The sequence below is a fragment of the Xiphophorus couchianus genome, chromosome 16 (genome assembly GCF_001444195.1).
Source record: "Xiphophorus couchianus chromosome 16, X_couchianus-1.0, whole genome shotgun sequence".
NCBI lineage: Eukaryota > Metazoa > Chordata > Actinopteri > Cyprinodontiformes > Poeciliidae > Xiphophorus > Xiphophorus couchianus.
Genome location: NC_040243.1, coordinates 20409005 through 20424587, shown reverse-complemented (window position 1 = coordinate 20424587; position 15583 = coordinate 20409005). Strand labels below are relative to the sequence as shown.

Here is a 15583-nt window from a genome sequence, read left to right as displayed (position 1 = left end):
CTACTTTTTTGACAGTAGTGAATGACACCGTGGTGTTTTCGTTTATTACCCCGGTAACAAAAGATTCTCAGATGAATATCAGCTTGAATAAAGCTGTCAAAGATAGAAACAAACAATCATAGCCAACGTACAGATTTATTGGTTCATACTGAATTTCAAACATTCTTTACAACACGGTTCACAGAGTCATTATGTAGAGTTAAAAAAAAAGAAATAAGGCAATAAAACAAAGACACTTTGACAAAAAAATAAAAGTTACACACTGTCAAACCATTGTGTACTGTAATTATTAATGAATTAGGCAAAAAGAGAACATGTAAATCAGTCCACACAGTAAAGTCATAGTTCCTCCAGACTTTAGAGTTTTTTTGCCCGTTGTTTAAAAGATGAACGACATTTCCTCAAAGATGCACCAAAAACTGGTGACCAGAACTGACAAGACGTCTCCAGCCAAGCATTACGACCAAACTTAAAATCTAACCTTTTTTCCGATCAATTAGCCGACCATGCCAACAGGTCATGCTATCGACCCTCTTCGGTGTAGTAGCCGTTATTGAGAGAAGATTCAGAGTTGCTCTTTTGAATTGTCTAGCGCTGAAATTTAGAAATGTTAGTTGTCTTCAGAAAGTCTGACTTAAGATTACAGCAAGCATCATCCAATAAATACATACAGAGATTGATCATGTTAGAAATGCTAACCGCACTAACTACTAGCGTAGGATGTGAAAACGTCGTCTTTTTTAAACAATAATGGCTTCCTGTTTTACTGCAGAGCTGCGTGACACCACTGCTCTCTCCATCTCGCTCACACACAGATCCGATGCGATGTTGGTCTGGTTCCAACAGAACTGCGTAATGACTGACTTCTTGAGAGTCCTGTACATAGTTACAGTAAATGTATGAATAATTTAATAATTTGACATATCTGGCATTCAATGAAAGTTTTTTTCCCCTCATTCAAGCACTACGTTGGAAACAGTTGCTATTTATACCGAATGCAGATTCCTTGCGGGAAACAATCCTATCTTTCATGGCAAACTTCGACATACATTTTGAAGTGTGCTTAAAAATAAGTGAGTTATCACATATGCAGAAGAATTTGGCTGTATTCAGAGTGTTTCTTTACTTTACAATAAACATTTTATGCGGACAGATATAGTTTTAATTTATTCAAACCTCGTAATAAATATAGTACTAGACAGTAATACATATTGTAATGGTAGGTCAGAGCTTTGAAAGAAATCTGATGTGTGTATCTCTGATACTTATCAATACTTTTTTTCTAGAATTTAAAGGTCAGAATATTTTACCCATAATATCAGTGGTTTTGTATCAAGTGAGCAACTTAACAAAACCCATTTAGAAAACTTCATATGATACATTGTTGTTGAAGCTTTTTTTTTGTCTTGGGGAAAATAAAAAGCTGATGTCCGCAGCAGTCCCTTCAAGAAATACTGACAGCCAATCCCAGTGCGGCGTTTGGACCTGTGGCCTCGTGGCCTAATACAGACAATTTGAGGTTCTGCCTATTTAAAAAGGAGCTGCATGGCGGCTCTGTGTGCAGTCAATCTTCTACCTAGCATCCAGGTTCTGCTTCTGTAGACTAAGCGATGTAAAACCGGCCAGTAAATCAGTCACTTCGTCCACCTGAGAGAGAAAACAGAAAGGTAAACCTTTTTAAAAGTTTCATTTTGAACAGGGTTAAATGAAAAACACCTGGATACTGTCTAGCTCACCTGCTCTCTGGTGCGTGTGTGCTGCAGCTGCGTTGAAATGTGCTCCAGTCTTTCTTTCGCCTCACTTTGGCCCATTAGGTTCAGGTACTCTCTGAGCATCTGGATAATCTGCAGGGGGGAAAACGGCAGGTGAAACCACATCCGTCGCCATCGGCGACGCGTTGGGAGCGACGCGAGCAAGCCGAGGCCCCGAACTGATTTTGTACCTGGGTGACTTCCCCTCGGAGGGTCTCCAAGCTGCGCGATTCTCCTTCCTGCAAAATGTTGAGCTTGGAGCGCGCCAGGTGCAGCGGGGTCCGGCCTGCGCGGTCGAGGGCGTCCACGCGAGCTCCTGAAGAGAAACGACAAAGAAAGAAAGTCCCTCTAATGTCAGGCATAAAAAGAATTGGATCAACTTACTTTGAAAATCCACCTAGATTCTGACAAACATTTTACAGTCTTTATATTATCTAAAATGTTATTTTAGCTGGATGAGTTTACATGTTTGAAGAAAAACACTTAAAAAGTTTAGAACAAGCTTTAGCAAAACTTAACAGTATTATGTGTTTTCCAGGCATATAGTGTTATTTTATAGCACAATCAACCAACTGTGGTAACCTCAGTTGTTATAAAAATGCTATATATTATGAAATAAAGTAAAGTAAAAGAAATTTGACTTCATAACTTAACATCTTGAAATTGGGCCTCTGTCTCTTTAAGAAATTCCTGCTCTTTCTGTAACTCCGCCTTCAGGAAGTCATCACAACATGGCTCCTCTATTAACCCTCTACAATGTTTAACTAGCTTGTATAATGAGCTCAACAGTTCCACCAGGTGTTTGCTAATTCCTGCGGACTAGTCTGAAGGAGCGGAGCAGAGGAGGGCTGCTCGGTGAGGCAGAAGCTTGGAAACTGGAGGAGGAGCTTCGTCCGGGAAGGCGGGGCTAGATCCATCAAGGCGTTAAAAGTTTTTCTCAAGCAGACATGGAAAAAAAATTATAAAAACACGGCAACATTCCAGGAATGGTTTTGATGAGGGAATAACATGATGTAAAGCTAAAAAAAAAGTTGATTTTACATAACACTGGCCTTTTAAATAGTGTTTTCCAGGTTTGTGAAAATGATTATTGATTATTGCTTACTCTTGTTTGTTCGTTTTTGCTGTTTTAGTGTTTGGCAGTTTATTAGTTTTCATTTTAGCTAGTAGTTCGGTTGAATGCTGCTAGTCTAGTGAGTATTTATTAATCTACTTTAACTGGAAGGTTAAAACATTTTTGAAAATAAGTTCTCATGTACAACTCGCTGTTCAAAAAAAAAAAATCATCGGTGCTGAACTTGAATCCTTCATCTATTGTATTTAATACCTAAGCCTCATCAGGCAGGTATTCATTCTTTAGTAATACTCATCCAAGTTACTAACTTTGTTAATAATTGCCTACGGCGTTTAAAAATAGTTATTGATAACCAAACGTGTTGTTGCACAACAGTGAGCAGTGAAAATAATAGAGTCAAAACTCAAGCATGCAAGTTTTCTACAGAAGGTCTCACCTGATCTCAGCAGGGTGGTGATCACAGGCACGTGGTTGGTGCAGGCCGCTGCAGGGACACACAACGAAATGAGCAGAAGTTGCAAATTTCAGAACATGCTACGAAATACGTAAGGTTTACAAGAATCTAACTGAAGTATTGCTTTGGGCTTTTCTGTGCAGGTTGACCTTTAAGAAAAGCAGCTCAGTAAAAACCAGAGTCAGGCATTTTCAGCAGCTCCAGTTTTCACAGGTCAGGAGGTCTTACCCAGGTGCAGAGGGGTATTTCCCAGGCTGTCTCTCTGGTTGGGGTCGGCACCATAACTCAACAACAGCTGCACTAAAGCAAGACAAGAACATCTGGCATTAAACGTCATGTTCACAACGAGGACGGCATATAAGGATTGATGTAGATACGAAAAAAAGGAGAGAACATTTCCACCAAAAAACTTGAGATTAATCTCAGGAATGTGAGAGAAAAAAAAGGAAATGTCTGAGCTTAAAAAGTCAGAATTTTATTTTACTTTTCAAACTCAGTATTTTACACTTCTTTTTTTGTTAATTTCTAAGATTAATTTCAACTTTTTTTTCATTCTTATAGCAAGTTTTTAATTTTGTAAACTCAGAAATTTCCAGGTTTTTTTCTAGAAAATTTCTAAGATTGATCTCAAAAAAAGTTTGTTTTTTTAGCAAGTTTTTGACTTTTCAAAAATCATGTATCTCCACTTTTTTTCCCCAAGAAAATTCTTGAGATTAATCTTAAATTTTTAAAGATTTTTCTAGCAAATCTTTGACTTGTCAAACTAAAAAATGTCAATTTTTGGGGGGGTAAATTCCTGAGATTAATATCAAAACTTTCTGTTTTTTTCTTCCCAGTAAATTTTTGACTTTTTTTTTTCTATCTACAATAGCCCTAACATGTCGTCATGGTTACCAGGTGCCAGTAACATACCGATGCTGTCGTTGCCATTGCAGGATGAGAAGTGAAGAGCCGTTCGGCCCTTGTCGTCTGCAGCACACGGGTCGATGTCATCCTGCAGGAGCTTTCGCACTTTAAAAAAAATTTAAAATACACAGGGGGAAAAAAACACAATTATTTCTTTTAATTCCAAACCTTTGAACTGTGTCACCTAGTCACTCGTACCTGTGTCTATGTCGTTGCTGTTGGCAGCTTCCCTCAGTCTTTTAGCAGCTGTGGAAAAAGATGGACAGAATTATGATTTCACCAACAGCCTATGTTACAATACATAGTGTTATTTAGGTAGATATAAATGTAAATTAATGCAATAATAAACACATTTAAATGTTTTGGTTTTTTTAAAATTATTTCCAAGCAACATTTTTACTTTTTAAAAATGTATTCGGTATAGATACAGTGCTAATTACTTTTATCTCCAATGTAATATTTTTCAGCTTTAATACTAATATGTAGTGTAAATGTTTGGCATGGGTAATATGGCTCTCTGCCCTGGGTGGCAACGTATGAGGGGTCAATTATAAAAAATTAATAAGATGTTTTCTGTCATTTTACACCGTGGCAAAGGTTTCTGTTACTGACTTTCACACTCAGCCACTATTTCTACTGCAAACCACATGTGGCTGAAGTTAGTGTCTGATTCACACCATTAAAGGGCTATTTTAATGTTTTTGAATGTATTTAAACATAAATCTTACATATATTCGCTGGTTAAACTTAAACTAAGTAGCTCAACACTAAACCCAGACAATTTAAGCTTAAGGAAATTTTTATTCTTAATGGAGCAACACAAAACATTGGTTCTTAAACCTTTAAGTACCAACTTTGGTACTTAAATTGTATATTGTACCTTCTTAATGCCAGTATTATTTATTATTCTGTTACTTCCTTCTTTTGGATTATATAAGATGATTATTTTCTGATTTTTGTTTTAGCTCTCAAACGAACAAAGATAATTATTTTTTGTCCCTGTATACTAATATTACAAAGTGACAGCTGAGGAAATGATTGGATTTGTTCAGTCTGAATGTGTCGACTGGCATTTATTGCATGATTTATAGATTTTTGTTATGTGGATCCTAAGAATTTTGAATATAAGTTTTTAACACGACGGTCCGTTTCGGACTAGACGGTCCCTCTTACCGTAAATGTCTTTCCCAAGGGGGCCCAGGTTCCGCACGGCTCGCTGGTGTCTCCTGGCCCTGCTCCCCGCTATCTTCCCCAGCCTGCTCGATTCGGCGACCGGGTCGAACTCACCTCGCCCCGGCTCCCACAAAAGGTGCAGGTACCTGAGCTCTTTGTCGTCTCTCGATCCGACTCGACCCAACACCATTTTGCCTTCCCCTATCCCACTGATCCCGAACCCCACCGATGCTGCTGCCGCTTCTGCGCCCACGTCCTCCATCCTTTCTGCGGAGCTCCGCGGCTCCGCGCCCGCCGCTTCCCGGGTCTCACCTCCGGCTACGTATGCTAGCATGCATTCCCCGTCGGAGATGGCTCGGTCATTTTCCGAAACAACGACAGAGCTCCATCCGTCCATGTTTTGTTTTTTTATTGTTACATAGGTAGCTCAGTTTATAATAGTGTATCCTTACAAGTTCTACCAGCCAGCCATGGAGGCAGCCATTAACGTACCGTCACTAATACGTCTGGGTGACATTGCATGAATAGTCATGAACTCTCTTACAAACGCAGTCCCGTCATATCTTAAGTTCAACTATTAAAACAAAACCTTCAACCAAAATGTCAGCTATTTTACAATTTACATGTCGTTGCGTCAAAGTAGTTACAGAGACAGCTATTGGACAGTGATTAGCTTCGAAGAACTAACAACCAATCAGAGTTCATGATATTTATACGTTACTCTCCACTAGCGTCAACCCAACAAAGCAGCCAATCAAAAGGTACCAGTGGGGGACCAATCAGCGTCCAACAGCCGCTGAAAATACGGTAGCGAGATAAAAGTCTGTACGTCAACGTCACCGCCATATTGTGGGTGATGATTTAGTTGAAACGTGCAAAAAAACAAACAAAAATAAATTCTTACTATTCAGGGAAAAGGAAATGATAGGAAAGATTTTGTGTTCGAAATTCAACACAGTTTATTTAAGTTACACCAGGGTGGCACTGATATTTGGTTCTGTAGGGTACGGTCAGGTGAAGGTGGAAAAGACAATAAAAACACAGACAAATTTAGTTAAAAAGGTTTTAGAGCGGGCAATAACAGCTACAATTCCTTTTGGGAAAGGGGAAGGAAAATTAAGAGTAAAGACACACAAATATGGCAACAACAAGGTGAATTGAAGATAAGAAAGAAAGGAGTTTATATAAAATACAAAACTCAATGTTAGTCAAAAGTAGAAGGAAAGAAATAATGATGAGCTTAAGAGTAGGTCATATCTTTTTAAATGACATTTTATGTCTGATTGGGAGAAAAACTCATGATTAATGTGAAGGATGTGAGGAGAAAGAAAATGTAGAACATGATGAATTGTAAAACATGTGAACCTGAAAGGGAGAGCTAGAGAAAAAGAGTAAGAAGGACAGGAATTGAGTCTTAAATGAATGTTGGGAACTGAAGGAAACATGGTGGATATTTAGAGATTAAGCAAAGCATTATTTATTTAAAAAATAGAATTTGATGAAAAAATAGAATTTAGTCGTGTTGCTACACATTCATGTACAGTAGGTGGCGGTATGCACCTGAAAGTTGCTTGTGAACCGCAATAAAAGAAAAGAAGAAAACAAGCATGCACCTGTGTATGTACAGCCCTTAATATTATAAAACAAACAAAAAACATTGTAACTGGTTTTTGTAAAGGTGATCCTGCCGCTCACTGACTGGTTGTCAATTCTGAAAAAGCATTATATACCGTATTATGTATGTTAAATCCAGGTAAAATATGAATAAAACAACACTTGTGAAACTCAATTATATAAAAGAAATATTTTAACATAATAATTGATCTTTCAAGTAACAAGTAACATCTTCCAGTGACCAGCAATAACTTTGCAACCAGCAGGTTATGACAGAAATAAAAAAAACTTGCAAAAGCAAGGATTCAATGGAAAACCACTTTTGTTTTAGTCTAACATTGCCTAAAAATTAAGAAAAAAAAAGAGAAAGTTTTGAGTTGAAAAAAATTGCCCATCATGGTAGTAAAGATAAATTTCTCTAGCATAAGGATAAAATATTTGATGTTCCTGAGAAAATGACAAGAGTGGCATTTTCCGGTCGTTGTAGACAGGGGGAGAAAAGGGAAGAGTACATTTCCTCCAAGAAACTTAGAAATTTTTAGATTAAGAAAATTGTAAATTTCAGAATTTTTTCTCGCAAGTTTTTAACTTTTCAAACACATCAATTTCCAAATATTTTATTTATAGAAAATTTCTGCGATTACTCACAATATTTCAGAGCTTTTATGGCGGAAATGTACCCTTTGCTTTATTTTTTATGTTCCATCTACAACGGCTATAACACGCCGTCGTACAAAACATTATTTTGTGGGTAATACAATCAGAGGTCAAGCGTCCAGAGAACACGGACGCTCCAGCTGATCCCGGGTGGCTTGGAAAAGTGGGGGTTTGCTCCCGTTCCGGCGGTGACTTGCCCGACTGGCACCTGGCGGACGCTGCGCTGCGCGACGCCCTACCGAGTCAAATATCCCTGCTGACAAAACAGCGGCGGCTTACGGTGCGTGAGAGCTGAGCGGAAACAGTTTTCTGGAACGCAGGAAGAGACACAAACAACGGTGAGGAACTTATGAAGAGGATCAAAGAGAAACTGAGCGGGGGAATTTGCCTTTGGAAGGTGTGGTTCAGAAATCTGAACTGAATGTTTACACAAGACCAGGAAGATGATTATGGCGGCAGCATCAACGAATCCATGCGATCAGCTGAGCTTCCTTAGAGGGAAAAAGTCTTTACTGGTTGACATCCAAAACTGTCACTATGTTGTTCTGTTACAACTACTGCAAAACTGGATCCGTACGATGGCCAGTGTAGATAGAAGAAAAGGACTAAATATCTGCCAAAAAATATCTCAGGAATGTTTTAGAAAAAAAAAAAAAGTGGAATTTTTTTACTTTTGAAACTCAGAAATTTCCTTGTGTTTTTGTAGGACATTTCGGTGTTCTCTAGAAAAGTTCTGAAATTAATCTCCAATTTTCTGAGTTTTTTGGTAGAAATTTACTCCTCACCCCCCCATCAGCCCTGCTACGCCGTTGTAGTCTTCTTAAGTTCACTATTTTTTTGTTAATCCACTCTTACATGAAACTGTATTAAACTGAATGCACACGAGCACATAAAGAAACAATACCTGCTCTGCCTTTTTATCCTTTGAGCCTTGAAATATGTGCTTTTTTAAAAAATTGTTACCGCTTTTCTTGTCTTCCAGATAAACACTTAGAAATTTTTAATAACTCTGCATATTAAGGACATTTCTGTTCTAAGTTAAAAGAAAAGATCTTGGTTTCCACTCAAGTGATTCTACCACAAGTTGTGATTTTTCTACGGCAGAGGAGTTCTGGGTAGAACATTTTTACAGACAAGTTTCTTTTCCATCTTAAATGTAAAATTTCTATACATTTTTTTTTACAAATATTTGGCTTAATTACTTCTGAGTGTCTTGTTCTTTCAGTAAATGGCCTTTTTTTTGAGTCCACTTAACGATTAATCGGTTATTAAATTAGTTGACGATTAATTCAAAAATTGATTAATCACCATTAATTCGATTAATCGTTTCAGCCCTAGGAGGACAAAAACCAAAATAGCTTAAATATCAGCCGATTGTAAAAGATTTCCTTAATTTTTGGTGCTTGGTGATCAGCCAGTGCTTAGACGTAGAACCTATCTCATGTAGCGATATTGTCTACTGATATATATGCACATCTGCGATAAACAATAGTCACCCCACGGTTGCTAACTTAGCAACTTTGTCGCTACATTCAGCAACTTTTTACACTGAAAAAATCTCTATCGGCTCTTTCAAGATCGGCGATCGGCCAGAATACTACAATCGGTGTGCCCCTAATATTTTCATTCAACTAAATAGTGGGAATGGTGATTTTGATCACACCAGGAAAGGTTCGGGGTAAATCATACGCTCTGTTTAAAGAACAGATCTACCTGTGCTGAAGGCCCTCAGGTCAGAGTGGACACAGTGCTCCAGGAAGCGCCGCAGAGGCTGGATGTGAGACAGCGGAGTGTCCCACTCTGTGAGGAAGTCCTCAACCATGTGATGAATCGCCTTCGGCCTCGGCAAAGGCCAGCCGTGGGGACGCGTCTTCATGTCCTGCTCTGTAGTAGAGACAAAAAATAAATACAAATAAACCCAAATTCCTGAACCACGATGTCTTATCACAACGGCAGCATCCATACCCGTAGGGAGCAAGTCGTAATAGTATAAAACAGGGTGGAGGAAGTTGGATTTCCAAGCCTTGGTCCAGTCGGTTTGTGACCTGCCGAGCCCCAGGTAGTCTATCTTCCTCTTCCCGTACTGCATGACCAGAACTATCAGTCCCTGACTGGACACGTCATGGCCAGAGAGAGAGGAGAACCGGGGCAAGGCCTGGAGCAGAAACTCTTCCACGTACTCACAGTGGGAGCTAGAAGGCGAGGAAACCAGGCAACACATGCAAACAGTGCAGAAAGGAGTCACGTTAAATACATGCAATACGTTTTAGTCTGAAAAATAAAGAGTATGAACATTTGAAACAGCACATTTGTAGGAAGCAGTGCTGTAACTAATAATTATTTTAGTTATTGCTTATCGTCACCTTAATAAAATAATGGCCTAAGGCGTTGTTTTTTTACCAAAAGATTATTTAGGCAAAAGAACAAAAAAAAAACTTGGGCTATTATGTTAGGAAGGTGACCTTATTCTGACGATTTTTCTGAAGATTAATCGATTAGTCGGATAAAAAATTGTCACATTTGGCAGATTTTTCATTGAACCTTTTTTAATGTGAGAAATACATTAAAATATGGAAACAACTCATTTTGTTTTTTAAATAAGCAAATAAACATAATTACTTTCCTGAGTATGGTTCTTCTTTCAGAAAATTGCCTTTTTTAGAGTCTTTATACTCCAGTTAGCGATAGATCGGTTATTAAATTAGTTGGCAATTATTTCAGTAATTGACTAATCAGATTAATCGTTTCAACCCCAGTTGCACGAATAGCAAAATACAAGTAGAAGTTTCCATAAACTCGTGAACTGTTTTCAAGTCATTGGTCTATTCTGACCAATTCTGACCTCTTCTTCCCTCTTTGTCGTGTCCGCTCCATGGCTAACCTGCAAAATGGCCGCCGAGTAAATAATTGATTCCAAAGTTTAAGATATCAGAGAATCGTCTCCTCACCCTCGGAGAAGAATAACATCCCCAAGCGTCTCAAACATCTGGTACGGTCCGGAGGCCTCCCCGACCCGCTTCAGGATCCAGGACATCAGCTGCGTTGTCATAAGTCTGGTCGATGGCCACGTGTTGCCATGGTGACGGTATTCCAGCACACGGTGAACGGCTCGGGCTGAGGCAGAGAGGTCAAGCGGCATATTTGAACATTTAAATAACGTGAAGGGACAGAACTGTGGCAGCTGGGTGCTACCAACCACCGTCGCTCGCTTCTACAAATTGGAATAAACATTCCGAACTGGGCTTTTATCGCATCGTTTATCCTTTATTCCAAAAAATTTCTTATCCTGATAAGGTTTTGATTTATCGCTGTCACAATAAACTCCAATCAATTAATGATTTTTGTCATTATCACAATAGTACCACAAATTGTTGTGATAAAATGTTTCTGAACCTTTTTCTGACCTGTGTAACGGAATCCGTGGACGAAGCCCCCAGCGGAGGATCGGTAGTCTCTGGAGTGAGAGGCGGTTCCCAACAGGAACAAACCGGGCGTGTTCTTCCCCTCGTACCACGCCGTCACGCCCGGCAGTCTCCCTTTCGCGTTTTCGCTGGGCGGCGGCCGTGCAGAGCTGAGGAGATTGACGTGAAGAAGCAGAAGAAGAAGAAGAAGAAAAGACGCTCTTTAGGAATAAATCGACAAGTACTCCAGGAAGCCCAGTTCTCCTGATCCGTACCTGTCGAAAATGCTGAAGTTGAACCTGAAGCCAAGGCAGCGGATCACCCGGTCGTAGGGTTTGCGCAGGGAGAAGTTGTCGATGTGGTCCAGAAGCTCGTCCCGGGGATCATCTGATCCTTTCCCCTCGTCGCCGTTCTGCTTGAACTGCCTTAAGTTTAGAAAGAGCTTGTCCCTCGTCTCTGGATTCTTTATTCCTGACCTCTTCCTGCCCCTTTCCTCCTGTTTGGTGATGACTATGTCCTCCAAGCGAGCCTCTGCCAGACCGTCAAGAGATTTCAACTGGTATGTGTCTAATACCTCGTTATTAACAGCCCTGGAAAGAATAAACAAAGCAAAAGTATGTTTTTTACCAGTCGTGTAAAAAACACAATAGTAAATAGTCCTTTTTGTCACTTTTATCGTTGTCACCACAGTACCACATCGCCCCCGCCTTAACTCTGACCCGATTTATTGGTGCAGCCCTACTTTCCTGTGTTTACACCTTTCTTTACCTGAGATCTCCAACGTAATGCGTCTGCCAGGCCAGCCGGACGGTGCTGGAGCTGAGCATGTGCACCCGGCTCGCTCTCCCTAAGATGCTCTGGGCGGTTTCGAAGGCGGAGTTTCCTTTCCCCAGGATCAGCACGGCCTGGTCCTTGTAGTCGTCAGGGTTGGTGGAGATGGACTCGTAGCCCTCGGCCAGGTGCGACCCGGCAAACTCTACCTCCTGAGGAACCCACAGGCCCGTGGCGACCAGGAGGATGCTGGAGCAGAAATGAACAGCTTTAAGATTTGCATTTGAAAAGAGAATTGAGTTCCAGCATCACTATTTTTTAGAAAACACATTTCCTACATGTTGGCTTTAGAGTGACAACATCTGAGAAAGTTCAATTTCTCTTTTTCTTATAAGTTACCTGCATGAGTAATCTGCTGCGTGTTGATCGGTGAGGACGTAGCTCCTTCCTGTGGCTGACCGCACCGACCTGATCCGTCCGACGTCCACGCCGTATTTCACCTTCAACCCCAACTCCCTCTCAAACGCCGACAGGTAGAGAGGGAAGGCGTCGGCCGGCGGGTAGAACTCCCCGCTCGCCCTTTTGAACAGCAGGTCCGGCTTATCGCTCAGCAGAGAGTTCCAGTCGTGCCGCAGGTTGAACTCTGCGTTGTGTCTTCCTGTGTGGATTTTGTTAATGCTAATCAGCTTCCTGTGCCTGGGATATCTTTAAACACAGAAAACAAAAGAGAGAAAGAGAAAAAAAACAATGACTCGCTTTAGAATATGACACGTTCTCATGGATTAAGGGTTCTCGTAAGGTTTCCCACTTGTTGAAGAAGCTGCCCGGACCGGAGTTCCTCTCCAGGATGACGTAGTCCCGTTTTGCCTTGGAGAGGAAGAACCCCATCTGCAGGCCAGCAGGTCCGGCTCCGAGCACACAGTAGTGGTAGTGGCTGGTGCCATTGTGGAGATAATCGTTGAAGGACGTTAGGACAAGGCCAACCAGGGTGAAAAGGATGAAACACAGAAGGTTTGCCTCCATAACCTGATGGGATAGGAAGAAAAGTGGCAATGAGAAAATGTGTGATGCGGGGTGGGGTGTGATAAAGGATAAGGCTTGAATGGAAAATTTCAATTTAACTGCAGGAAATACAAAAAACTGATTTGTGTACTAATGCAATATTAACAGTGTTAATAGAATTCACTAGACACCATATACAGTCATATTCAATAAATTAGAATATCCTGTTCTGATAATGCTGCTTTGACCTGGGCTCCGCTAACTAAAAAGTTAGCTGTGCTGCTAATTTTAAAGCAATAATCATCAACATTAGTTCTGCTAGCACCAAAGTGATACACCAACACGGTATTAAGCGGGAGCTAATGCTAAGGCGCTAACTTCAATTCAAATTATATCTGCCCTTGAAAGACTATAACCCTTCAGCATCCATTTAACTTTGATATTATAATTTATATGTTCTACTCTGCCCTTATATACTGTATTTATGTATTTCTCTTTTTCACTACTGTCAGGTGTTTATTTTGTTCCTGTATGCTTCTTGTTTTGAACTAATGGGAAAAGAAAAGAGAGCGAACATAAGGCTAGGAAACGGAAATACTGTGTAAATGCTCTTCACTTCAAAATAAGAGCATGGATATAAACATGTAACTACTTGAAGAAATCAGTCGATAAAACTTCAAAAGACACGTTTGACTTTATTCAACTGAGAGTTAACAAGAACAGACAGATAAATAAAAATAAAAATCTATGCATGAACATTAATTTTGGAGAAGCTAAAGGTTTTCAAAGTTAGCAAAAGTGCTAACCGGAAAATGAGCAGAAATGCTAAATCTGGTCAGATTAATAGCACAGTTTAAAAAAATAACAACCTTTAAGCAGATATTAAGCACATTTTTCATGAAGCTCATTTTTTCAGAACGTTTTTTATTAGTCTGATGTCACATTCCAATCTTAAATCACACGTTTTCCTACATTTAATGAAATAATCAATAATAAACCGGAATAATACTATTCCTGTCTTTATTTTCTTTCCTTGTTTGTTTGCTGACATTTGTCGTTTGCATGTTTGAAATAAAGATTGTACCATCTTTATTAGCTGTATGCGCAAAAATAATGAAACTTGAAAACATGAGTGATGTGGACAATTGATCTATAAAGTATGCACTTACAGGGAACTAAGTTACTAAACTAAATTTAACCTTTCAATAATATTCAAATTCAATATGACTCTACATGCTGATACTTAACATCTTTGAAAAATGTTGACATATTTTGTGTGTTTTTTATTTTAAAAAAATCTCTTTTTTTTTAGAAAATGGCTGAACAGCCAGACAATAGAAAGCCCCTTTCATACAGGTGGGGTTGGTTTGGTTTTGTGTGATATTTTTAGCGCTCAATAACCGGCAGCTGTCTGTGGACAGGTATCCATGAACTCCTTAGCCTTGTTCCCCCCAACCCTGGTCCTCAAGGCACACTTTTATTTGTTTCCCTGCTTTCAACACGCCCCATTCAGATGTTTGCAATTCAACAAAACCCCGTTCATCAGCCAACAACTTAATTAATGTGTGCTGAAGCAAGGGGAAGCCTAAAAACAAGCAGGGCAGCGAGCCTCGAAGACCAGGGTTGGGGAAACACTGCCGTAGCCGATGCCATGTCTCCCTGCCGGGGATGCGGAGCCATGCTGCCGTCGCGGCAGCCAGATGCGACGCCGCTGTTTAGTCAAATCAAAGATGGAGGATTAACGAAAAGAGCGTCACCTTCTAACATGAGCTGGCGGCCTCTCCCGCCACATCAGATATGTTGAAACGGCAGCATGTTTGCTATCATAAGGCCTTGACAGGCGCGCTGAGAGTGCAGGCCTCGGTAAATTTCCACCAGCAGCCGTCTTCCACCCCGGGCCATGAAAACCGGTGAGAGCCAATGAGAGCCGCCTGCTGAAAGGGGGCGGAGTCAGAGGAATGACGTAGAAAACAGTGGAGCGCGAGTCATGTTTCAAATTCGCTTAAAGAGACATTTTATACAAAATATCTGACATGTAACAAGCAAGTTGGAGTTATCTAAAAAAAACAAATACTGTCGATCCGGATTTTATTCCATCAACACTCCAGATACGCTGTATGAATATTTTACATTTTGATGGAGGCTGTTAGGCCACGTATTGTGAAGTTAATTGTTGTGATAAGTGAAGGTAATAAAACCACCACTAGAGAGCAGTAGCGATAGTTAAACTGTGATTAGTGACTAACAGAGAGAAGAAGAGTGAGAAGCACCGCCATTGTGGATATTAGTGCTGAGCAGCAATAAAGTAAAAGAGTTTTGTTAAAAGTTTAGCTATGAAGCTTCTGTAAGCAATAACAACACCATACTTTTCAAAATTCCCATGACGGCTAAGTTAGACTATGTGGTCATCAGGACAACATTGGAGAACTACGGCAGACTAAAACTGAAATAATGTTACATCTTATGTGTGGTTAGGAACTTCCATAGAAAATGTAGTTTTATCACTTCACAAACTTACATACATATGTTAATTCATTGGACATGTTCAGTATATGTTCAATATATACAGTATATATACATTTAAATACGACATCTTTTATGGGGTTCCATATGTGTCAAAAGTATATTCGTGTGCTTTTGTAATGGAAGCTGCCTTTGTATGGGGTTCCATTTGTGCTAAAAATATGGAACCCTGAATACTTTTGGCTGTCATTCAGCAATGTATTTCTTCCTCAGACTTTTTTTTTTTTTTTTTGATGTATCAGAGTAAAAAGATTGA

At 39.9% G+C, this 15583-nt stretch overlaps 2 protein-coding genes across 4 annotated transcripts; both read right to left on the bottom strand.

Moving 5' to 3' along the window:
• Positions 1-116: 116 nt before the first annotated feature.
• Positions 117-6176, bottom strand: ankrd54 (ankyrin repeat domain 54). The gene is made up of 8 exons (XM_028041795.1): positions 5360-6176; positions 4385-4432; positions 4193-4291; positions 3509-3580; positions 3263-3310; positions 1943-2067; positions 1737-1844; positions 117-1647 (listed from the first exon to the last, which is right to left on the bottom strand). Exons 1-8 carry the CDS (start codon positions 5754-5756, stop codon positions 1573-1575), a joined length of 972 nt encoding a protein of 323 aa, XP_027897596.1. The 5' UTR covers positions 5757-6176; the 3' UTR covers positions 117-1572.
• A 633-nt stretch (positions 6177-6809) lies between these two features.
• Positions 6810-14748, bottom strand: foxred2 (FAD-dependent oxidoreductase domain containing 2). Of its 3 annotated transcripts, none has more exons than XM_028041789.1 (10): positions 14568-14748; positions 12611-12833; positions 12202-12507; positions 11800-12051; positions 11307-11621; positions 11035-11201; positions 10579-10744; positions 9596-9822; positions 9344-9514; positions 6810-8121 (listed from the first exon to the last, which is right to left on the bottom strand). In XM_028041789.1, the coding sequence occupies exons 1-10, from the start codon at positions 14569-14571 to the stop codon at positions 8078-8080; spliced, it is 1875 nt and encodes a 624-aa protein (XP_027897590.1). In that variant the 5' UTR covers positions 14572-14748; the 3' UTR covers positions 6810-8077. The 3 variants fall into 3 exon arrangements, with proteins under 3 accessions (XP_027897590.1, XP_027897589.1, XP_027897587.1); XM_028041788.1 differs by having other exon boundaries at positions 6810-7939; positions 12611-12828; positions 14562-14746; XM_028041786.1 differs by having other exon boundaries at positions 6810-7939; positions 14568-14746.
• Between the last annotated feature and the right edge of the window lie 835 nt (positions 14749-15583).

What these genes read in the sequence shown, in the direction of transcription:
- foxred2 (XM_028041786.1), bottom strand. An exon ending in AACTTCAGCATTTTCGACAG is followed by an intron (nt 11,202 to 11,306) that starts GTACGGATCAGG and finishes CAATCTCCTCAG; the next exon opens with CTCTGCACGGCCGCCGCCCA. An exon ending in TTACGACTTGCTCCCTACGG is followed by an intron (nt 9,515 to 9,595) that starts GTATGGATGCTG and finishes TCTCTACTACAG; the next exon opens with AGCAGGACATGAAGACGCGT.
- ankrd54 (XM_028041795.1), bottom strand. Translation starts at nt 5,756, where the DNA reads ATGGACGGATGGAGCTCTGTCGTTGTTTCGGAAAATGACCGAGCCATC. An exon ending in CACCACCCTGCTGAGATCAG is followed by an intron (nt 2,068 to 3,262) that starts GTGAGACCTTCT and finishes GTTTCTCTTCAG; the next exon opens with GAGCTCGCGTGGACGCCCTC. An exon ending in TCCGAGGGGAAGTCACCCAG is followed by an intron (nt 1,845 to 1,942) that starts GTACAAAATCAG and finishes TCCCCCCTGCAG; the next exon opens with ATTATCCAGATGCTCAGAGA.